The sequence below is a fragment of the Nylanderia fulva genome, unplaced genomic scaffold (assembly GCF_048542155.1).
Source record: "Nylanderia fulva isolate GAGA-0341 unplaced genomic scaffold, ASM4854215v1 Scaffold8, whole genome shotgun sequence".
Classification (NCBI taxonomy): Eukaryota; Metazoa; Arthropoda; class Insecta; order Hymenoptera; family Formicidae; genus Nylanderia; species Nylanderia fulva.
Genome location: NW_028190916.1, coordinates 2,285,596 through 2,311,812, shown reverse-complemented (window position 1 = coordinate 2,311,812; position 26,217 = coordinate 2,285,596). Strand labels below are relative to the sequence as shown.

General features: G+C 33.4%; 1 protein-coding gene across 4 annotated transcripts in view; it reads right to left on the bottom strand.

Moving 5' to 3' along the window:
* LOC114946141 (uncharacterized) overlaps nt 1-26,217 on the bottom strand; it is a 176,386-nt gene that overhangs the window by 6,197 nt on the left and 143,972 nt on the right. For 3 of the 4 annotated variants that reach the window (XM_029322571.2, XM_029322572.2, XM_085489184.1), the window contains exons 6-8: nt 17,125-17,346; nt 1,178-1,432; nt 216-447 (exon numbers count right to left, since the gene is read on the bottom strand). In XM_029322571.2, the coding sequence (XP_029178404.1) occupies nt 216-447; nt 1,178-1,432; nt 17,125-17,346 (709 nt within the window). The remainder of the gene's footprint in view (nt 1-215; nt 448-1,177; nt 1,433-17,124; nt 17,347-26,217) is intronic. The other variant, XM_029322573.2, reaches the window with a different exon arrangement.

Below are 26,217 nucleotides of genomic sequence, written 5' to 3'. Positions count from 1 at the left end.
AGAGAAAAGAAATCTTATTTATTCAAGATTAAAATATGTATGATTTTCAATCGTGTTAAAGTCTATTTTTTACGCATCTCATTAAGTTTATCCTCATGTAAGATAACAAAGATTATTACAAATTTAAATACGCTATTTAACAGAATTATTCAAATCTTATTAATAACAAATGCTTAATAATGAAAAGATTCATTATTCTTGTGTGAAAAAATTACCTTGCGTCTTGCATAGGTACTGCGACCGGTGTGGTAAGATCGATGTCGGCATCGATTTCGGAAATATCGTCGGTGAATCCATTTGGAAGAGTCTCGTTATTCGCATGGAACTTTGCATCCCTCTTGGCGCGATGCCGGCTGACTAACAGACGGCCAATAACCAGTCCCAGAAAGAGCAAGATACCGGCGCTGACCGATACGATAATGTAGAGGTAAAATTTTTCTTGGTTGTCTGCGGAGATCACGTTAAAAACGCACATCTTAGATTTTTCTCCCCGATTTTTTATTCTCCACAAAACATCGAAAAGCAAACTCAAGCATCTTCATAAGAATGGAATAAAACAAGATATAAACATCGATAATAATTTCTATTTCTGGATGATAATTTATTTTTATTCAATTATAGATCTACATTATGTTTATGTATACAGACAAGCGTGACGCGACATTCAAAGAAAGCTCGAAACTGTGAATCAAAAGTAAAATTCATCTAACACATGCTACATTAACTACTAAACACACTGCCAAACACACAATGCATATATATTTGCCAAACGGGGATCAATATAATTATATCTATCAGTTCAACATGACTCTACATGTATCGAAAAATCAAAAAAACTAAAACGCAAACCAATGATCAATTTCAATTTTACTTCAAGTTTAAGTAAAATGAGTATAGAAAAATATTTCCATACCATTTTCGTAGCATATACTTTCGACTTAAAAATTGAACTAAATTCGATATCAATCCATGCGATATAAAAATCCTATCAAGAATGATCCCTTCCTTTTTCACGCAAGATGCTCAGACAGTTAAAATATCATTCGCCGATCTCGCCTCGTGGAAGCGATAAGAAATTACCCTGGTAATCGTATCCAACCCTGGCGTAAATCGAGGTTGATAGCAACAGCATATTTTACCAGCTGAAAGTACAACGATCAACCGATGGTGTACTCACTCGTTATAAAGGAATATGCATTGATCCACTCATTGAGGTATCCCACCACTAGGTGATCCTCCTCTTCCGGAAACGAGTAGACGACGGTAGTGCAGTTTCCGGATGCGCCGACCGCGCTCGGCGTGGTTGCAGCATTACCAACCCCCTGGTGGTCGCTCGCCATCGCAACCCCCTGGATAACCGTGGGCGGTAAAGGCGATAAGGGTAAATGTTTCGCCCCGATACCGAGCGACTTTAACATGTTCAACGCGTCCACTGTGCACGCGAAAAAACAAACGTATTCAGACGGCACGCATGAGGGTGAAAGGGAGAGGAATTTGCGTTTGCATGAGACCACGAGAGCCGGGCATTGGAAACATTATAATCTGGCCGAATTCAATTTTCGATACTATATACGCATACATATATGACAAAAAGAAACTCGCGAAAATCTCATCCGTTTTATTTCTGAAAAAGTCAAGACTTTTTTATTTGTATTTTTCTTATAGTATATCGATATTTAAACTCGCAGAAATTATATTGAATTCAATGCCGAGCGGGATTCGAGAATAAAAGCGTCAAAGTGAAATCAGTGTAAATTATGTAGCAATTTTACAGCGATGATAGATGTAGGAAAGTGTCTCGTAAAGAATGAAACATTACGTATTGTTAAATAAATGATGATATCTCAAGCGTATGTTGTCAAATACATCGCGAAATTTTCCAGTTTAAAGAATTTTATAAAAAATATATATAATACGCAATATATAATTTTCCGCATTTTAGAATAAAAGATATTATAGTTAGATAATTATTATACAAGAAAAGAGTACAAAAAAATGATTAATCACTGTGTTATTTACAACGAAAAATACGATTAATCTTTCACCAAATGCAGTATAATTTTTCCACAATATTTGAAGCAAAAATATGAATAACAAACAATTGTTTGTATCGAAAATAAAAAATAAATGTTGAAATAAGCAAACATTATGATACACATGATATGGTAGTATTTATGGTTATAATTATACCAATAATACTAACTTTAGCGTAAAACTGGCTCACTTACAATAGCTTTGAAGCGAAATTGAAATTGCAATTTGTGTTCTTTGTAAATTTAATAAATCCTACATTAATAGCAGCTACATAATTGTGCTATCTCGTATTAGATCATGCTCTTCTTTTTAAACAAGTTTAGAATATTATTATTAATTAATGTTTGCAAAAAACGTAATATCTATACTTGACGCAATTTTGTAATATGAAAATTTAAAATTAACGGAGCTCTCTTACTTAATGCTTTGTTAAGATTTAGTATAAATATACATTTTGCGCGATCCGATATGCATAATGCAAATATGTTTTTCCAGCGAACTTCCACAGGGAGAATGATTGATCACATCGTAACACTCCCTAATAGTCTGCCGAATAAATCATGGCAGCTGTTCAGTGCAGCTCTCTCGTCACACCACACAGAGTACCATTATTATTTCACGAAAATTGCAATTTAAGAAAAAGGATTAGTTACTCTCAATCGTCATTAAAATTCATGATCTTTGTCGCGCTTATCGTCCGTAATTTGAAACACGAATAAAAAAACTCGGAGAAACTCGCGACACGTCGTTGTCTTCATTCACGGAAACTTAAGAATGGCACATTGTATCCGCGAAATGTTTCACGGTTTCCCGGCTTACTTTTCGCGGTTATTTTTCAGGAAAGAACAGCATAGAGCGTCTCCAAATGCCAATGGGAAATGGAAATGTAGAAGCCGGAATAAAATATACGGACAAAGTAGTCCGTGTCTTTGCGCCGCCGAGTATTGACAGAAGTATTCGGTGCAAAAGATCACAGAAATACGCGCGATTTATCTAAACTACTTTAATTTTTAAATATTAAAATATATCTAAGCGATCTCTTAAATATTAAAATTTTATTCCAATATTATATGCAAAATTTTTTAGTGAGATATTTTCTAATGTTAATATTTTTGAAATAAATTTGTCAAGAGATAAAAAAGTCACACGATCCCTTTGAACGCTATTACAATTGCTAAATATACTAATTAGTAAAACATATTCAAGAGATTACGAGAAGAGATTTTTAATTCCACTTACTACCTTGTTCTCTCAAACCACGCACGATATAAAACTTCGTTATAAAACCACTGATCCAAGCAGACTTGAAGGTGATGAATTACTCGGGTCTCGCGAAGCAGTTTTGCTGACACGAAAAAAGCAAAGAAAGAATCAGCATATTGCAAATGCTGAGACACACTTATCCAAATAATTTGTATACTTTGTCTAATTATTATCAGAATTATGTAATTTTCCTAAATTCAAGCTGAAACAAAGTTTACAATATAAGGACTTTTATATTATCTATTACTATATTTACTATATATTATTTAGAAGATTTTCGCATTGCACATTTATTAGTTAATAATGTACTGTATATTAAATAAGGCGGAATTAGTACGTTCATATCAGGAAGTTTCCGTTTCATCGTGGGTTTAATAATGTCTTAGCTTCGAGTTATTTACATCATAATTCAAACAATATGGTCCTAGTTCTTCCAGCTGCGTTGTTCCAAGACTACTATCTCTCCCAAACGAGATAACGTTCGCAGTTCCTAGTTTTCTAATTAGTGACTTGGGAATGCTTACAATTAGCCGATGACGGAATTCGATGTCGCGGAATTTCGCGTTGCTATTCTGTCGCACAAGTTTTCTTCTGTTATTTTACGGACGAATTATATCTGCTTGTAAAATTTGCATGACGAATTTAATTAAAATTGTTCTAATATGTTATTATCATAAATATGAATTCTCATTTGAAGATAAAATAACATAATTGTCGCAATAACATCGCGTTTGGCTCTATTGACCGATATGAATATATATATATATATATATATATATATATATATATTATGTAAAATAACATAAATTAAGAAAAAGGAAAAAGATAAAAATACACGTTTAATATTATAATTTATCAACCGTAACTACATAAAATTTTTATTTTTTCCATCTTAAAAATATGCAAATTATCAGAGATTATTTTCACAAAAATATTTAATTATAGTAACACAGCATCTTCAATTACATTAATTATTTAATAAAATCTGATTAGCATTTAGAGTTCGTAAATATTGTATTAATGTTCTGGAATAAATAAGTAAAGATAAAAAATGCAAAGATCGAATTTAATAAAATATGTAGTGCTCACTCTAGCATTCTTCAATGTTGATTATGAAATAAAAACGAGATTGATTTTTTTAGTATTTTCTTACATCTTTCCGCGGAAAAATATTTTGTTAGAGATACGTACACGAAGTATTGGTTAATTGTTAGACTATATATTCTCACCGAGTGTCTTTTGATAAACTTTACTCAGCCGGCCAGATAATAGTGTCTGACGTAAGCTCTTCAAACATTAGTTACGTAATTCTATTTGCGTCTTGTAACAGGTAATGTGGATATGAAATCAGTCGGTGTTGAGTAATTATGCTGCGAAAGCAAACTAAATTACAAATTTAGAATTAATATTCATGATTATGGTAATATTGCAGCAAAAGGATTGCGATTTCGTGAATAGATGTTCTTTGAAGTGACAATGAGTTTACTAAAACAATTCAAATTATCGTTTTAATTTCGAACTTATTGTTTAATATCATAACAATTTTTACTCATTAATAATACAGTATAAATCTAACTAAAATAATTATCGATTTTATATATAATCAACTTTCAAAGTAATGTGTACTTCCTAGCGTTATTAATTTTTTTGGAGTTTAAAGCGGAGTAAAATGTAGAAAAGTAGATTAAATAAATTTCATAAAGTATGCGAAAATATTAACGGTAAATGCAATTCGTACGCTTAAACGAGGTGTAAAAAATACTGCATACGAGGAAGCGACATGAGAATACGATAGCCGACTAATTTTAAGCATTCGTTAAATTATAGGAGTATATTGGGGCAAAATCGGTGTCTCGCTCGAGATAGCAATCGATCGTCCATGAAAGTTTAATTTCAGTACCGTGCATTTCACATTTTATTCTTCATAAAGTATGCAACACGCGCACAGCAGCGCGGCATATATACATATATACATATGCAGAAGGATGTTTCGCTCGGCTGTTTTTAACGCGTTTAAGCATATTATATCGAAAATAAAATCACTCTTTTTTCATTAACTGAATATATAAACTATTTTCAGTTTATCGCCAAAAATAATCTTTGTCGCAACAAGATGATCAAAAATTGATATTCACGATAGCGTAGCGATATTATTCGATATCGCAAAACATATTGTGCATGTGTGACGTTAAACGTAATCTACATACATGGAAGATCCATACATAGTATATTGTCGACAGAAATTAATTTGTTTATTATAACACCGCTGAAACAACGAGTATCAAATTATCAAGATATATTGTTAAAATAAACTGGCACAGAATCACATATACGTTGAAAAATAAATAAAAACAATACTCCATTACTCGCTGTAAATTCTTTGAATTCGCAAAACGGAATTTTGTTTCGTACGTAAAATTAGATATTCATGTACTCGGGCAGTGCAACGCGTTAAACGCGCAACCATTATTAAAAAAAGAGAAGAAAAAGGGAACTTTTTACCTCGAGAATTCCGCAAAACGGACGGACGGACGAATGAATGAAACGTATTCGTATGCACCGGCGAACGAAACGTGACAAAGCCGAAAAGTTATCGCGGACGAAATAGGAACGCGCGAATGCCGTTGCTTTTTTATAGCGTAAACATTTTTATTCCACGGCAAAATAATTTCTGTTCTGCGTTGAGCCGTAAAAACACGTTATGCACTCCCAACGCTAACGCGAACTATGTCTCGGAGAGCTGCGGCGAAATTATTGCTCACACATCCGCGAGTCGCGCGGAACTACGTATATAATGTGACCGAAAGAATCACGCGACCGGTCTGTACCGCCACCTGTTTCACACACGTCGCGAAAAGAGCGAACATTTTACGACACCTGTAATATATAAGTGTAATACACTATGTGCAATTTCGGGGACACGCTTTATATACGATACATGTAGCACAGTAAGACTCTTCATATATTTTCACATTTTACTTGAAGAAAAATCCCCCCCAAAATGTTACATGTACCTAATAAACTTTCAATTGTCAAATTATGATCAAAGTGATAATACTGACACTATATCCCTCTTGTATATACAATACATCTTAATAATGGAAAATCTTCGCCAAAAAATTAACGTTCGATTGTAATGCACTTTTTAAATATATCACGTGAGAATTAATTTTATTCAGTTAATATTAAATGACTTGTCTATAAGGAAGAGTAATTAAGTATTGATCGCACATTAATCACTTTCCCGATCTAAGACATGCACACATATACAGCATGATTAATTAATCGCGGCTTTGAAAAAAAGAATTTAGCAATTTATTATCAAGTAATCAAACGCGCGGCTCGTAAATCTGCATGATAGAAAACGTGGGTGTAAATCCGCCACTAAAACACGTCGGAGTTTGGAGGCAATAAAGTATCGCGCCGCGTTAAGCTCGTAAAGCGGGGATTTTCTGTCATCGTGCGAGTCAACCAAAATTTCAGGGAACCCCTAATCGACATTCGATGGTTCGTCGTGGTGTCAGTATATTGACTCTGAATCGATCATTGGTGAAGCAACCCCTAGTGAAATAGTCATATCGCTCCCAGTGCTGGTACTAATGTCAACATCAATCACTAATAGCGGCTATTAATCGTGTCGCAACATTTGCCTGGAGAAATTACGTCAGCAAACGACACTTTGTAAAATCTACTCTAGGATCTTCTCATACAGCCTGAGGTATCTCGGTCTTGGATAAATTTAAATTCTTTATTTAAAGAGAGTGTTCATTCAGGAAAAACTGCTTGTAATAGATTCAGTATTTTATAAAACTACAATAAAACATATTTTACTGTAAAACTGTCATTTGTGAAAATTGTCATAATATATTTTTCCTTCATTTTTATTTGATTGATAAAATAATTTAATTCAATTGCGATTGCCTGAAAAGCAATAATTATATTTTATTTCATTTGAGTATATATAATATGATACTAAGTACAACAAATTGTACTTTGACTAATTCATTAAAATAAATGAAATTATTGCAGTTAATACAATACGCTGTTTAAATTTTATCCTCCAAGTTTGCAAAGTTGATTAACGATAAGAACTCGATCGGAGAATCAACAATTTCTCTTTACGAACATAAAAGTTTCATTTCTAAGTTCACTTGGTAGATATTGATGTCGTGACAGCTGTTCGATAATTGCTTTTGCATAGACAGCTTTTCACCTAGTTTGAAGGCAAGAGAACAATCTCAAAACTTACCAACTACTATGTATAACTTTATTAAATGATTGGCATTGACTTTGTTGACGATTTCTCCGTTATGTCACAACATTCACCGAGAAATTTACAAATTATGTATCGTTATCAAATTATGCACCATATTAAATGGTAGTGTCTTATTATAATATTTGCGTTCGTATTTCTCGACGAAGGCGTACCGCATAATAAGTAAGTATAGAGAAGATGATAAAAATAATTTTATAATTCGTTTTCATTACATTCATGTTAAACAGAAATTATAAAAATCATGTCTCTCTCACGTACATCTGCAAAATTTTTATATTGTTTTAAAGATAATTGAAATTTTATCTCGGTTTTAAAAGGTTTTGTCTTTCTTTTATTATTAATAATACTTATCATAACTGAAAACTCTTTATACAATTAAAATAACTGGCAATCCTAAAGTTATATTATAATACTAAATATATATTCTTCTTTGTCATAAAGATAGTTCTGAATAATTGTTCTGTAGAATACTTTTTACACAATGATAAAAATTAAAGAAATTAAAGTTGCGGTGTACAAAGAAGAAAGAGCTGAGTATAAAACCAAATTTTGTCCCGTTCTGATGGTACAAAAGGATCTTTATCTTAGTCCGAGTCGGAATTAACAGGTCGTGCGGGGGAGGCTAGCAAGTTAAAAATGTAAATAGAAGGGAGAGTAAAGTTCTACTTGCCTTGAAAGCTCTCATCAAGCTGTGTAACTTTTACGTAAGCGATTTTGTTCTACGTGACACTGTATTACATTTTTGTAGCTGGCCAATGCGGGCTTACAAACGAATTTAATGAGCCATAGTATATATGTATACATATGTTATATAACCTATTTCCTTTATATGTGGACATACATATATATTTTGTGTACAGAGTTATTTAATGTATTTTTCTATTTTCATTCAAGTTTCCTTGCATATATTATAACAATAATGATTGACAATAAAAAAATCGTGGGATATACAGGAAGAAAAAGTAAAGCAAAATATTTTCGCATGTCTTTTACACTTATAAATGCAAGAAAATAGCGCTCTTCCTGATGAAATGTCACTCAACGTTCGCAAAACGTTGGTAGAACGTTTCAACGTCAATCTCCGCAGATACAATATCTAGCTTTTATAGGAAGACATCCCGGTAGTACAGCGTTATCTACCATGTAGAACCGTTATATCGTATCTCGAATAGCCATTTAATAGCGCGGTTAAATTTTCAGGTATGCCTAATCTGTGTAAGATTACTACATGTATGATGGGATATGCCGCGACTATCATTATATCACAATAATGTTATGTTGCGAAAATTGTTTCCAAAATAATATACATGTCATAAAAGATATAACTAATTTATTACACTCGAGAAAATTACTTCTTTTAACGACATTATATAAATAAATTAAATAATAATATATGATATGAGCCGATAAAAATATTTCTCATTTGAAATTAAATAATGTTGCTAATGAAAAAAGCAATCTATAAGTAACATGATAAAATGGTCTTTATCTTCGGCATGGATTTATATAATTTAAAAATTGCAGTGTAATTGACGTCTCCGTTTATTACCTCTCTAATTTAATATTTCAAATGCTTGAATCTTTTATTTAATTTTGCAGATATTTTTCAGTTAAAATTTGCAGAACTAAAGAAGATTACGTAACGAAGAAACAAGAGTACGCCATCTTACAGTGAGCTAACACGATTCACTTAATTAGTTACGTCAAGGCAACGGTGAAACACGATAACTTAAGATTGTCCCTAGACATTCCACTCGATTAAAGCCATCCAATTTCAGCGCTAAGTTCTATCATTGTTTGCCGGCTAAATGTACGGGAATGGGGCTGCGGCCTAACGCGCGAAAGGTGTCATTTCTTATCTTCGTTAATGACGAAATATGCGCTGATTCTCATTTGTCCGTGTCGGTGCAGCACAATTCCGACGATCTCTTCTTCATTCGCCTAAAAGGCGACACCGCAAAAGACGCAATACAATATATGTTCACCTCTATTACATCTGTAGCGGTGGATTTCAACGATAATAATTAGTAATAATGTCACGCGATTGAACCGTTCCGAATAATTACTAGTTCTATTGTAAAATCATTAAATTGTACGCAATTAAACGCAAATTTAAGTGCGTCCGAATATTTCTATATTAATTCATGAATTTTAGCATCACGTTAACGCGCGTATTTCATAAATAATTTTCACTCGAAAATAATCTTTACGTAAAAGTGATCTTTAATTAAATGTGCTCGCATAAAATGAAAAAAATATTTAATTGTTTTATTATAATAGTGTATATATGATGGAGAATATATATTTTTTATTAAACTTTATCTTGTTAATAAAATAAAATAATTTCCAACATTTTTAAAATATTTGTTTAATATGGTATAACTCTCTGATTAAATATATATATATATATATATATATATATATATATATAATTTTTATTTATTGAGAGAAATGTTTATATATAAAAATATAAATTTTCTCCGCGATTATCCCGTAGTTTCAATTTTCCCATCATCTAAAAGATTTAATTTAAGAGGCAATTTACATTTCTGATTCTAATTGTATGCGAGTAAAAAAATCCGATTTGCTAGCGGATTAACTTGATTTTTAATATCAAATCATTCTCGCTCGATAAGGCTAACCGTATCGCTCGCTCTGCGAGGAAGGCTCAATTATTAAATCCACCGAACTAATCACCCGTGAAACATTACGAGACGATGCTACTTGTCTGCGCCTGGAACTTTACAAAAATTTGTTCCACCTGAGTCGACAAGTTGGAATCGGAAGTGTCAAATTTAGATGGCGCGCTGGCATTCTAAAGAAAGTAAGACGGAAAAGTTGAAGCAGATTTTCCTCTTCGATGTCAGACCACGATTTATATAATCTTCTCTCTCGCCAATAGTTCTTTCAATGAACATTCCCAAATTCTTCTCACAAAAGTCTTACTACATTCAATACACCTGTCTGATCCGTATATTTTTGTAACTTGACAACGTAAGTGAAGAAGAATTCCAAATTCAGTCTCGCGATTGAAGTCTCTGTATTTTGTGAATATTGAGAAAAGAGATTGACTATTTCATCGCCTAAGCTCACAGTGAATCCATTTAGTTAAATCGCCCTTTTCCCCTGAATCTTTATCGTTTCTCGCGCAATACAGTATCCGTATAACGATTCATTCGCGGACTTTAATTCGTTTCTGATCTAACCTGGTGAAAATAGACGATGCAGTCACGTCTTTAAAGGGTAGAAGATACTCGGTCATTACCTTTAATTAGTGGCGCGATAGAATCCGCAGTATCTTCGATAAAGTTCGCAAAACCAGTGAAGTAAAACATGTCGTCGACAGCGATCGACGCTGAAATTGACCTACGAGAGAAAGAGAGATAGAGGGAGAGTAAGAGACAGGGATGAAGATTACTCTGCCAGACGCAAAGTCAGGTTCACAGGTTTTTCATCGCTCACATATCGTGCCCCCATCAGATGGCGTTAACTTTATCTGAGATTTTTTTTCTCCTCGATGGTTCGACGTCCCCTTTCACCTTTAATCTCGGTCGATGCACATCCGGCGCGCCCGATATTCCGCACCGCCGGCGCGATGCGCAACCTTTTCCTCATGGACGGTCGCCATTTCAACCCTTTTTGCGTAGACGGCTAGTAGAAAGACCCCCGGACGAAATCTTGATCAAAGGAAAAACCGACCCCGGAACGGAAGTTCCAACGTCGATAAATATAGGCTGTCGTAAAATTGCGCGATACGTTTTTAATATATATCGTAGTAATAAATATAGAAAATATATGAAAATATGTACACAGCGTCCGAATTTTCATATTTTACCTGGATATTTATTTTCCACAATTCAAACTTTATAAACAAGCCTGCCAAGAAGATTTAATATCTTTCGAATGGGAAAATATATGTTGTTCTGAATTTTTTGATCGTTTTAAACATTTTTTTTCACGTTAAGAAAGTTAGTAGTTAGTGTGTGATTTTTAAATGACTTTAAATCAAGTTGTAAATATTTTAAAAGTCGAGTGTAATGGTGACACTTTGAAATAAGATCAACATGTATTTTACATATAAATCACAATACGAAAAAGTTTCCGTATGAAACTGATACATAGAACAATCTATTTACTCATTGATCTCGAACATGTAACGCGAAACTTTCTTTCGGAAAGTATAGACGAACGTTCACGTTTGGAAGACGGCGAACGCGAAAGAGAGATTGTATAGCGACCTTACAGAATTGGATAACATCCGGGAATGCGTGGGATATTGCTTTTCGGTGGCGAGCTATGTGTCGACATTTCTCTTTCTGCGCCAGTGATATAGTTTTCAGGAACGTACACATAAAGCCCCTGTCATAATGTCGAGATTTCTTTTGCACTCGAATGGGGGGTTGGAATTCAAGACCCGATTAACGAACATTGCCTTTTCGCTTATACGCGCTCGCGAAAATTATACGGTTTCGGGATAGAGCCAGAAAGCCAGGTGTGAGCGCTTTTAATTAGAAGCTTGAATTATATGCTCCAATAGCGATGCGTGTTCCATTCAGAGGCCTCGCTGCGCAAAACCTTCTACGTAATCGGTCGATTTCAGCGGAACCTCGTGTCGCTGAAATTTGGTGAATGCTCGCGTGTTGTAGTTCAAACAGATGAAAGTTGCAAATTAACCTTTCTATTGTGCGCAAATCCAACAGTATAATCCGTTTCGTTTCTCAAAAAATTGTATACATGCAACGCAAATATATTAAAAATAAAAATATATTATTATAACATATGATTTAATTCATTTGTTAAAAAATAGAATAATTGAATATCAAAACGTTTAGTTGTAATAAAATAAAACTATAAAAATTTTTAAATTAAAATTTTTACACAATAATAAAAAAGTTAATAATAAAAAAATAATTAAATGTGTAAAATAATATACGTTTTTCTGAATCTGCAAAATATAAAAACTCATGTACATCGATTAATGTCATAAAATGTCATAAAATGTCGGGCATTATACTCTAGATTCTATTTTGTATCTTCTATATTCACTCAAAGAATGAACTTACACAGATTTTTTATATTACTAATTATATATTATGCTCCATTCCATGAGGTAGTTTTAATGAAACATATTTATATTCATCCTTTCTTCGCTTTTGTAATCTTCTTTTATTTTTTTTTTTTTTTTTTTTTAGAAAGAGTTTCGTTCTCTTTCTTTCGATTTATACAGGTTAAATGAACTAAACGTCGAATGTATGCTATATATAGCCCCCTCCCCGTTGTGTTTGTACGTGCCCGTGATTCTCTTGGGAATAATGGAGATGAAAATCGACGCACACGTGTCTTGCTTAAGGATGATAAACTTGAGAACTTCTCGTAATATGTTTTGATTATATTTCGAACAAATTTCGTCTTCTAAATAATCTACGAAATACTCTTAAGCTACCTTCCGCTCATTAATTAAATTAACTTTATCAATCAATTTTCTCTTATTCAAATTTTTATACGCCGATAAAAATTAATAAGAAAGTTCGTTATGGCCGAAAGTCGCGCAATTTTTACTTCACTAGTGGATAACAGCTCTGAACTCCGGGCACACTGCAGATTAAAAAATGGAAAAAAATTACGAAAGTAGAACATATGTTACCGTTCCTAAAGTTTAAGAAAAAAAAAAAAATACTTTTAAAGATTCTGTTATACCGATCTTATTGCACATTTTAAGACGTAAAATATAAAAACAATTGAAATGGAATGCGATATATGTTAATAATTATGCATCATTAGAAATTTTTACTTTTTTTCCGATGCAAGATTCCGATTAGTTCGTGCGGGCTCATTTTATTGAACGATAACGTAATTTCGATAACATGAGACAGGCATCAAAGCGGCACACGCGGCACAGTCATTAACGTACGGAAACAATGACAGAGAGACGAAGGGTCTCTTAGTACATCGCATTATATACGCCTCGTCGACGAACTCATTAAAGTTGCTGACCGTGTCGCGTATAAATGGAACTCGAAATAATCCTTCGAAAACTGAGTGGGAAAACATGGCGTGTTTGCTCTTTTTTTTGTTTAAATGAATCACGATGAAGATTTTCATTTATGTCAAGTTCTGCGGGTTTTAATATAACGATACAATATAAAATTATAATTTTGATATAACTTTTAAAGATTAATGAATGATTAGCGAATATATATGATTTACAATAATTTTTTTCTGGATATATATCTAGCTGCATATCAGTCGAGTTAAATCATGTGCTACAGCATTTTCTGATATTAAAAATATACACTAAAGGGTTAGCAACAACATGTCAGACAAAGGTGGATATTTATAAAATTAATAGCTATGAGGTATGACTATGAAGTAAGTATGGGCATATTATAAAAAAATATTATACGGGAGAGAACTTTAAATTTGCAGTAACTCTTTTTGGCGGCTAAAAGAGACTATTTTTTATTAATACAGTCACTCATCCTACCTTTTTATTTCTTGATAAAATATTTAAAATGTGATCTATAAAAGTTCTTTTATTTTTATATTCCATCGTATTCCCTCGTTTAGAGCTTTCTCTTCTACCAATTTTATCGCCGTTAATTAATATTTCAGCGCGTCTCGAATTGGCTGTGGAATATAAATACCCGAAACCCGTTATTGCTTCGAGGTTGAGTTTCTCATTTACCCGCATATTCGCCACAATGAGATAGCAGATAATATACTATGTACATGTATATACATCAAGATGTATTTCATTACTCTATCACATATTGATGTTACACTGAATATTGTTGCAATCGAATACAATGGATTATCGATGTCACATTTAATCTGCATTCGAAACAATTTAGCATTATCGGTTTTTATCTTTTGCATTTTCATTCTTTTGAATTCCTGTTTTAACTGGACGTTCAAATATATATATATATATATATAAGCAGATAAGGATATTAAAAATACAAATTATATAAATATGAGTAATTTTAATTTTTTCCAGGCAAATATAAAAATTTTAACGTAGAAATATAAATACCTATATATATATACCATCACATATGTGTTTATATAAAAAAATTGGACGTTGAGAATGTTATGCTTAATTCAAAAGAATATACATATAATAGATGTTTCGCGTATTACTTTATATTTTCTTTCTCTAGCTTTCTCTTTACTTATCTTTATACGTCTCTCTTTATCATATTCTAATGTATACTTTTGTATGTTGCTCTTCACTTTGTGGAAATTATTGGAGTGCATAGCCAAAGGCAACAGTAAATAATTCAACGGGCCACGAAGCAAAGGTGTCAGCAAGAAGTGTTCGAGTGAATGCATATTCAATTACAGAACTGTGCCCGGTCAAGCGATCTTTGAAGCCAAACTTTCGAACCGATCGACCCACCTAATTCCGCCTGTGCTTTAATGAGTTGGCTTCACCCCTCCGATGAAACGGTCGGTTTATCCCATTAGTCAGTTGGTCTTAGTGGTGAAGTTCTATATTCAGTAGGATATGTATTTACCAAGTTGGGGAGGAGAGAGAATGACACAAAGTGAAAAAGTCTGTTGTAATAGAGCTTTAAAACGTTTAAATGCGTCTCGAGATGCATCCGACTATAAATGTCGAGATGAATCATTCAAGTGCATTGGCCTAAATACTGAGCCGCATCACTGGCATACATGACGGATCGAACGTCGAGCTATATCACTGGAACGCCGGGGCTTAATGTCGAACAAAAATATTATATATAGGATTGAAATGCGAGATGATAATAGAGGATCGTAAAATATACATTCGTTGTATTTATTCAAAGCTAATAACATTTGTTTTCGCCGAGCAAAGAACTTGGCCTATTTTAATATCGGTTTTGCTGCTTCCACATGCGCAGAATTGCATTATATCTTAAATTGTAAGAGCATCAGACACTTTAGATTTTATTGACACTCGGATCGAAAACTTGACTCTTCCGCTTAAAAAACTCTTCAATATGTTGTTTTGAAAGAAGTATAAATAAAAATGAACAAAATTATTTATGTGCAAAATACAAACCGGAAGAGACGTATTCATATAAAATATTCATGAAATAAATATAAAGCGACTGAATGTCACTATTTTTTATCTCTTCTCAGATGTGCTTTTCATCATACTGGTAAATAAATTTCATTACAAATATTATATTTCACGGTATAAAATTACACACACAATAGGATATTTCCAATACGATACGAGTACAGATTTAAGAATACTTTGCCTTGCGAATTTTTATTATGTAGGACGCAACGCAATAGAAGTAGAAAAGCCGGAAAAATGTTTCAATGCGTCAATAGTCTTTTAACTGCCGTGAAAAGAACGGAAGCATGAAAATGGATTTTAATATCCCGGCCTTTATACGCGATGAAAAATTAACACAACGAAAACAACAAGAAAATTCTGAAATTTCCATTCACAATTTTGATTGTCAAAGCGTTATTTAAATTTAATTTGTTGCGTATTAAAAATCATATTATTGTTCATGCACGAACACATTATATTTTCGGACAATGCGCAATAAACATTTATTTTTGCTTTGCTTTTACGTTATATTTCCCCTACTCTTTCATCTTTCGGATTCATAAAAATATATATGATTTTATCACGAAAAAAAAATGCGTTATGCATATCATGATAACGCAGTTGTAGACGTAGCGAAATATATATGCAGTGGATCTCCCGACGCTCTTGCGCCAAGATTAATTAGTCATGGAAATAATAATTTACCTCGTCACTCGCATGTAATTACGACACAATTATGCGGTTATTTATAAATGAGCAGAATTAATCAACTGCTCGGAGCAACGTAGAAACTTGCCGAAATAAATTTTCATAATGTGGACATAGAAGTCAGCTCTAATCGTCTTTAATACACTCACGTGTATATTATTACCTGAGTGCAACTCTTCCGCTTGATAATGTCTGCTGTACGCACGTTCGATCGGTATTTATAAATGACGCAAAACAAGCATGCAAAAATACGAATCATGCGAGAGAAAAACGTGCAATAATTTCGCATGTATGCCATTCAGATATTAAAACGTCTTCGGAGATATTGCAAAACAGAAAAACTAGTACCTTTTTCACGAGTTTGCTTGTTAAAAATATGTAACAAAACTCAATACGCAACAATAACTGTTGTTGCGTTATAAAAACAGAAAATAAATACAATACTCGTACATATATATCTATATTCCTCGCGTTCTAAACATTATAGAAAATATAGATCTTTTTTTTTTTTTTCATTTTGAGAAAACTGTTTAAAAAATTTTTAATAAAAAAAAACTTTGTATAGAAAAAAAATTAAAATTTGTATATATATATCACAGTGCAACAGTATAGTTAGATATTATATTCTTTAAAATATACATGAGCCTATGTTACTCCCTCTCGTTCTCATACATAATTGAAATGGCACAAATACATGCTGCATGCAGTTTTAAAATGCACCCTCGTCACGACGTCGTGCATTTTCCGCCAAGTATTATATAACAGAGGAGCAAACGAACCGCTAGGCGGTACTCACCGTCGTTGTTGGTCCGCGCACGAGGCGGAGACGAGCTGGCGGTCGGAAGATTTCTGGAAACATTGTCCCGAGGCTGCGGCTGCGGTCCTTCGAGATTCGGACTCGGGCTGAATTCCGTCCTGAAGTCCACTCGATCGAAGCCCTCCTCGAACTCGTGCATCAGTTGCAACTCATCCGGCTCGATCTCGCCTTCGTATTGTTCCCGTAACACCGATCTCGGAACTGAAACGGAAAAAGAGTCGAGTTTCAGAGTCTGTTCGTTGTGTAATGGACTCCATCAGCGACACATCAAATATACATAGGGGAAGAAATGCTATTCCGTACAAGATTGCCGATATAAGGAAAGAATCCGGAATCGACGACGACGACGACGACGACAGGTGAACATCGTGATAAAATCATTTCCGCATCGGTATTGATTTCAGCTAAGAGCTTGGGATTGCTAAAATTCGAAACGGAATAGCGATGCATGTTTCATGAGTAAAGAACGAAGTAGAAAAGAAAAAAAATTTCTGTAGACCAAGTGTTAAATTTCGTTCTTTGTAGCATCAAAAAGAATGCCGTTCAATCATTTGTCAACGCGAATGCACAAAAAAAAAATGCAGGATCATTTCAAAGGCATTTCGGACGTTTTCTATCTTTCAAAGGGGCGAGAGCGAAAGAGTGAAAGGGGAAGAGAAAAATTCCACAGTCTATTCTACGCATTCTACGCGTATTGCATTGCATATCGACCAAAGTCCACGCGAGTTTGTGCGGTCGCTTCAGAAGCGGGTGGATACGCAATAGAGCGCGGATAAGCGTCGATCGGATCGAAACGTAAACGTTAACGCTATGCTCACTCGCAAATAAATCCGCTTCATGGTGTGTGGGTGCATGGCGGCTAATACTTGCCAGTAATAACGTTGCATTTGCGAGCGAACGCATACGCGGTATATCGAATCGGAATGAAATGCTACCCGATCATGATACGCAATCGTTATCGTGCTTACACGCTGCTATTTTTCATTGCACGTGCGTCGCTATGCTCGCAATAAACCTCGCGCATTCCCTGCTAGGAATATGCTCGTGAATCCGCGACATGAAATAGCTGGCGGGGAGCAATCGTGAAATAACATATACGTGGTAAAATGTTCGTCAGGTTGCGAGAAACAGTGTTGGTCGATTGGAGAAACTCTCGCGGAAAGGCAATCCGACAATAGCAAATACAGGTTATGCAAATAATTCTACACAGATCATCGTCAATATAATTCTTGCAATTAATTTCTAAATTCAAATATATGCTATGTATAACTTTCCTATTATTTTCAATATTTTTTAGATAAAAAAAAACATAAAGCATATATATAAGAGTTTTAACAAGGCTCTGTAATATAAATATAAATTTAACGTATAAGACGGGCAACAAGAGCCAAATCGCGGATGACAATGCGTTATCCTAACGAAACTAAATAATTTTTCGTTAGAATTAAATACCGGTGCACAAGGCACCAAATTTTTACTTGGACACGGCCAAGATTTTAAATATGAAATAATCTCATATTTTGAGATTTAATTTCAATACCCCTTTAACCCCCCTACGGAAAATAAATAAATGAATGCAAGAGAAAAATATAGATCCGAAAATCGCTGAATCGGGAAAGCATATATACTTTTTCAATTTTGAACAAGTTGCATTAAATCTTTAAAAATAGCTAGTTTTACGTATTTCAGTATGTATACACACAGAGAATTTTTTGTTAGAATTTATTCTAAAAATCATGATAATCGTGAGACAATATGGTATTGTAAGAATTTTGTAAGAGTTTCTCTGATTATTATTTACTACAATAAAAATATTAATACCTATCTATTACAATAAGATATAAAATATGTTCGATTAATTTTACTATGTACATATTAATATTTTTTTATTGTGATAAATATATTAATCAAAAAAATTCTTAGAAAATTCTTCCAATACCATATATTGTCCTATGATTACTATGATTTTCAGGGTAAATTTTAAGAGAAAATTCTTTCCGTGTACAAACGTGAATTATTTATTAATTACAAATTGGGCTATTTAAATTTATTGTTATCCTATATTTGCATTATTATTTATTCTCTTAAAAGATGTCGGATTACAAAATTTCTTTAAATTGATTAACATTGTCTAGAGTCTTGAATGCGTTAGTCAGTGTATTAACTTGCGAGGCGTTCATCGAAAAACCTCTGAGTTTTCTCTAAAATTTTACCGGCTCGTTTTAAAATAATTTCCGCCCCATTTTGCCTGAAATTTTTCGCACGTAAGCCCCCGAAGCACGGATAGTTGAATTAAAGGCAAATGACGCGACTGTACGGGTAGCGCGCGCGATGTAGCTTGTTTACTGCAATTAATAATTGTAATTTAACACCAATTTTGTGGCAGCAGTACATGCTGCAACGGGTTATATCCAGTCTTGGCGTTCATGCGCGTTCGCGCGCACGGAATGCCCATGAACACTTTAAACCGAGCGAATACATTATGACTCGCGTCCACGTATAATGGAACGGAGAAAATGTGGAGGGTGAAGAGAGAGAGAGAGAGACAGGGAGAATGAGAAAGAGGATGCGGCTGAGATACTAGCCAGTGCAACATTATGCGCCAAGTATCGTAAAAAAAATATCATTTTTCCCTTCAGCATTATAAGCATTAAACAAAGTATCATGTCGTTAATAAGGATAAAGACACTGCAGGTTGAAAGCAATTTCAGAACCATGTAGTGTCAAAGACATTTTTTTAAATAACAAAACAGATACATCGTGGTAATTTGGTATTATGAAAAAAAATAAATATATCGATTTTAACTCTCCCGGCTGCTGTCAACCGATAGATTTTATATATAAACACAGGTTGTTTTCGCAAAAGTTTTATTTTTTAAAAATATTAGCAATTTAAATGGATTGATATCATATAGGCAAATTAATTATTTTTCTCTTTTATTTTTAGTATTTGTATTAATTAATTAGTATATGTATAATACATATAATTAATTTTTCCATCACACTCTGTTATCGATATATATATGTAGTTATATTTTATTAAAATATTTACTTAATTTTTTTTAATTATTCGAGTTTTTTTATCGGTATTAACTATTTTAAAATAATATTTTAATAAAAATATGAAAAATAACAAAATATAATTTATGAGAATAATATATGTACTAATCTTTTCAAATTGTGAATATTAAAAAAATATAAAACCTTTGCAAAGAGGCAATTTATATATTTTTATACATACATACACACACGCACACATGTACCAATACAATTCATATGCAGATATAGATCGTTTTTTGATGAAAATTTTTAATGAAAAAATAGTACCATATTTTTATATAAAGTGTATTCTATTATTTTCAATCATTTATTTTACAAACATTTTTAAAAAATTTTATCGTTTTCATATGCATAGTTTGTTTTTCTATAAGTTATTTTTTAAGTTATTTTTCATGATTAATTATGTAAATCATGTTTGTTTATTATGGGTGACAATTTTGATTAATTCGGTGTGTATGTATCATTGTTTTTCCTTAATTTCCTTAGATTGTTAATTTATATACCGATAAATTACGGATTACATATGCGCTCAGCGCAGAAACATATAATAATGACGTACACGACCAAGGTGTAGCTTACTCGCGGCAATTAATTACAGTAATTTAATACCAATTTCGCGGTACAGCTTGCCGTAAATGCGGGTTAAATTTACTTTGTGTCGGTACACCAAAGCTTTAATCTGCGTGGATATATTAGAACTTCACAAGAGCGAGAATAATGCAACAAAGGAAATATTTTGGTGGGATGCATCCATAGAATGTTATGCAAGTGTACGTAAGTTAATATATAATAATTATACTTATCGCATGATCGTATAATTATTGCAATAGACTGTACTGTTTGAGATTATGAGCTACTGAAAATTATAAGTTAATTTTTATTCAAAGAAAAATGAAGATACCTCTAGTTATTACTCTGATATCAACACGTTAGACAATATCAGAATCACCAAAGATCCTTAGAGCGTACTGTAGTTACTGTTAACTTAACACAGCTCGTCGTATAATTACGCTACAATCGTTGGGTTACAGGATAGAGAACGTTTAGCTAGCAATAATAATTACGAGAACCAGCAATTTACGATGCGAAAGGCTTTTACTAGTTTCGCCCTCTTGAGCAAATATTAATATATATATATTCAGGAATTGTCTTTCTCTCTCACTCCAAAAATATCGTATCGCTCGCGTGTTCAAGGTTAACAAAAACCAAATACAAGTTAACCACTATATTTAAAAAAAAAACTTAACAATTCTGCTTCTTAAATTTTTCAATCTTTTCAAATTTTTCATTAACATTAAACAAAGTATTAAGAAAAAGTATGATTCAACTGATAAAATAATTTAAATTCTTTAATTTTAATTTCTTTACGCAAAAGAATGAATTGAATTAATATTTAACCATCGACATAATTGGAAGATGAAAATCGAGAAAACGTGCCAAGGTCGCTAGCGGTGATCCACATATTATAGTCATTAGATTCAAGTATCGCAAGTAAGCGTCACGTCAGAGATCGTGAATCACGACGCTCATCTCGTCGAATCGAGTTCGTTCGCCGGCAGTAAAGCCTTCAATAAGTTCATTGTGGAAGGCGGCCAGGAATGAGAGCGGGAGGGTCCAGGACGACAATAATTGTTCCCCAAAGTCCCATCAGTGAGATATATATCGTGTAGACCTTGGCAAGACTGGAGGCGTCCTAAATTCTACGACTCTCTACGCCGCGATTCGCTAATAAGACTCCCGTAATGCGCAAGGAGAGATTCCACAGACCCCGAATGTAACTTGGCAAAATCGACGGAACGATGAGAGTACCTCGAAATCAATCTAAGTTCTCACACAGTCAACAGAGATTCCGCGAATATTCCAAACGACAAGATGCGAATTTATGTGTGCAGATATCTGTCACTACAAATGGATCTTTTGAATTTCGACATCGAAAAATCGTTCAATCGATCATTAGTTTCTTTTTAAATATACATATATGGCTCTCTGAATAAGTGAAAATGTTACTGAAAAGTGACAAAATTTCGTCAAAGATCACGTAAGTATTTCACTGATCTTCAGTGAAACACTCAAAGATTTTACTCAAAAATCAGCCATTATTACTAACTATTTTCTCAGTGAGATTTCAAGTTTGTATTGCTATATTTATAATTAAAACCATATTTGCTATCAATGATAATATACTTTCATTTGAGAAAGAATTTCATTTAAGAAAAGAGTAGAGTGTTCCTTGAAAACTTTATCAAATTGTAGAGAATTTCAAATAATGACGCAAAATGTACGTTTAACAAATATATAACAACAATTATATAAAATTAATTAACAATTATATAAAATAATATTTGAATAAAATAAGAAAATTAAACAATTAAAATTTCAAATTTCAAAAGTATAAAACTGCAGTATGTAAACTAATGTATTTTTGAACGATACAGAGTAAATATTTTTTTAGAAACTATTTTTTCTTTTTTTATCGAATTTTTTTTCACGCATAAAAGTCAATGTGCAGAGAAGCGTATTAAACAAAACAATAGTAACAACATTGACGTATAAAAAAAATCTATTTTTATCACAAATAAAATTCAAGAAAATTGAAACGATATATACGACATTGTTAAGTCAAAATAAATAGCTTTCTTTATGAAATTTTAATTACAACGTTGTATTAATGTAACTCTGTGTGCAATGTTTAAAATTTCAAAATTAAATATTTCAGTAATTACAGCGCTTTAATTAAATTTTTCTCAAGTTAAAGTCGATTGCAATTTAATTGAAAGCTAAGCTTTCTTTTCACTTTTGAAACTTAAATAACTCGCTAATTAAGACATCGATAAGATTTCTAATAAAAAAAACAAATATAAGACTTAAGACCTGCTATTGCTATAAACATTAAAATAATCTATGAGGCTAATAAACAAAGATGTCTGAAAGATATCCTAATCTTTTCTGCAGAAATGTGTATTCATCTCTTTCTTTTTAATTCTTCAATCTCTCTAAGTGAAGTTAGTACGTAATCATACAATAGTCGCCTTAAAACGCACACATTCTGCCGGTTCTTTACAAGCAGTAAATGCAACACTTTCATTATCGCGATGCGCCTCCAAGAGGTATTCTCTCCATTGTTTGTATCTGTTACGGACACCGAACATATTCAGGGAAATCGGATTAGTATGAGACGACACTTGGTAACGGCAGGCTCGCAGATGATCTTGAATGGCCAGCGGAGACTGAAATGTACACTTGCCGCGCCTCCAAAATTAGGAACACACATGCACGGACAAAAGGACGCTTCGCTTGCATCGGTGCTACAGTTTACTTGGATATTGCATACAAGCACGTAGCTTCGTACTTCATACCTTTATCATCCGTTCCACTGTCAGCGCCGACGCCGATGCGAAAATTACTTTAATAACTGTCTGAAACTTCGCAGAGAACAAGGAGCAATACATATATTACAATATTCTAATTCATACATTAATAAAAATATCACGATATGATGAGATATTATGAGAGTTTAAAAAAAGTAACTGTTTACAGAGATAGAATGGAAGGGAATATAATTTTTTAATATAATAATTAGTCAGTAAATTTCAGTAATTAGAGAGATTTAAATATAATTCGTATACGCGACTGTATATTTTTTGCGCGCTTTTCGAGAAAGCAAGTTGCAATATATTTTAATAACGAATTCGCTAAATTTTATTTCGTCTATCTCGCGTCGCGCATTTAAACACGTCGGCCTAGACGTGTCAGCTAAAAATCCATCAGACCTGCACAATGCCCGCCTGCGCCGTGTTTTTTAATTGCGCACAAAAACGAATTGAAATCCACGACGGGCGAGGCGCGGTCGTCCCTTCAACGTGTGCGCGAGAAGGATCCTGAATGACATATCCGATAAAATGGAATCGCGATCCTTCGGAAGCGATCACGCGAGCGCGATAAATCTTTCCCAAGACTGACAAACGAAAAAGTTAAACGCCGTAATCGAAAATGTAGTATGTAAATCCCCGTGCGTTACCCCGTGAAACACGGACCTCGACGCTCGTTTATACATCGCTATCGAAAATTTCACGCCTGGTTTTTTTTTTTTTAATTTTTTTTTTAATGCCCCGTGCGTTCCGTCGTCTCTCGTTTTGTACTGTCACTGCCGGAACAGGAGCGTTGACCGCAGGAAATGCAAAATCGTTTTGTCACGCGAAAAAGTGCTAACCAGTCGACAATGGTGACCCTGTTTCATCGACCGACCTTTCGCTCCATCGCTTCTCCCTCTCGCACAAATTATATTTACATAGAAATATAAAAGAGAAGAAAAAAAAGGGTGGAAAAGAGGGATGAGAGACAGCACGCGGATGCGGCTGCCAGGCGTGTAAACGTGCTGATGATTAATGAAGAGCGATGGATCGCTCGCTCCGCTCGCCGAAGGGCAAACGCGTACCCGGTTGCGATTATTAATTACACGCTTTGCGTGAAGCGATAAGAATAAAACATCAATTGACTGTCGGCGGAGAGAAAGAAAGAGAGAGAGAGAGAGGCGGGATAAAGAAAAGTTAATGTAAATTACGACCGGAGATTAAAAAGCGCGAGGCTCACATCTTTACCGGCGGCTTTCTCGCGCGGGATCATCATAAAAGTTCCCAGTAAATTCAAATATAACGACGCCCTTTGGAAGAATATATCATAATTCATTTTCAAATTCTTCACATATCTATTCCACGAGGTATTAAATTCCTCGCAGAATTCTGAGGGATCTAATGACTTTTCTTATCTTATTAATCGAGTCAATCATCTATCCCCATTCATCATGTCGCATAAGCATGTACCATTATATATATATATATATATATATATATATATATATATATATATCTACATATAAATAAAATAAAAGATGCATATTGCTTGAATGCGAGATGCAAATGAAATGAGAACTTTTTTTTACAAGTATCAGCGTTTCACGCTATACCATATATAAAACGTCTCATTTTATTTATATCTTTCCTTTAGCATTATCCCTTATTTCCCTCGTCTCTCTCCTTCTCAGCAAATCCTCTGCAGCGAGATAAAAGTGTTTTTGTTCCGCTTCGTCACATAAGTCTGGCATCGCGCCAGATCTTAAAAATGCGCTCAAGTCCTTTTCATTTACTTCTGGCCACTTTGTTGGCTTAACAAACTTTTATGAACGTTTAAGAGGCTCAAGTCTTTTTCTTTTCCTATATTATAAAAGTTTATGTAAAAATTTAATCGATTTATTCAACACAGAAATCATTGTTTCACAAGAAAGAAATATTGTCGTTTTAATTCATTTTTCGGTAATCTTTTTCCATTTTTGCATTTTAAAAGAAAAATATTGTAGATATATTTTTTAAATGCGGAATTCTTTTTTCAAATGCTTAAACAAATAATGTCTTCCTTCTTTCCTATTTTTAAAAATAACAAAACTATTTAGAAACATTAAATCCGATATAATCGTAACAGACATGTAGTTGTCCTATATACTAAGAAATTTTTATACATATCTCTTATATTTCTTGAAAAAAATGTATTCCAGCTAAACTTGTAAGAATTAAAAATAACTCGAATATCCGATATTTATTTGTTGATTTTTTGTTTCAGTAATGCAAACATTTCTCTGTGCACTGATTTAGAAATACCCTGAGGGAGAACGAAAAAGAGTGTAAAATAACCGAAAGCTTGAATTGCAATTTTCGCACAAAGGCCACGCGCGAGCAACAATATTGAGTAAAAACTGGACTGCAGGTTTAAATCCGGTCACGGAATGTATTACAATACATATGTAGTTCGAACGAGTATGCAAATTCATTCGCGGTTGACTGTACGCAGGCATAGCCTACTTGTCCGATCAAGCATCGAGGCTTACTACTGGCGCGCGGTCTCTATTTCTATTAAAATGTACTCAAGTAACTTTAAAGTAACAAAATAATATTATGACATTATTAAGATCTGATTATAGCATCAGATCTATAAAAAATATTTAAATTAACAATATATTTA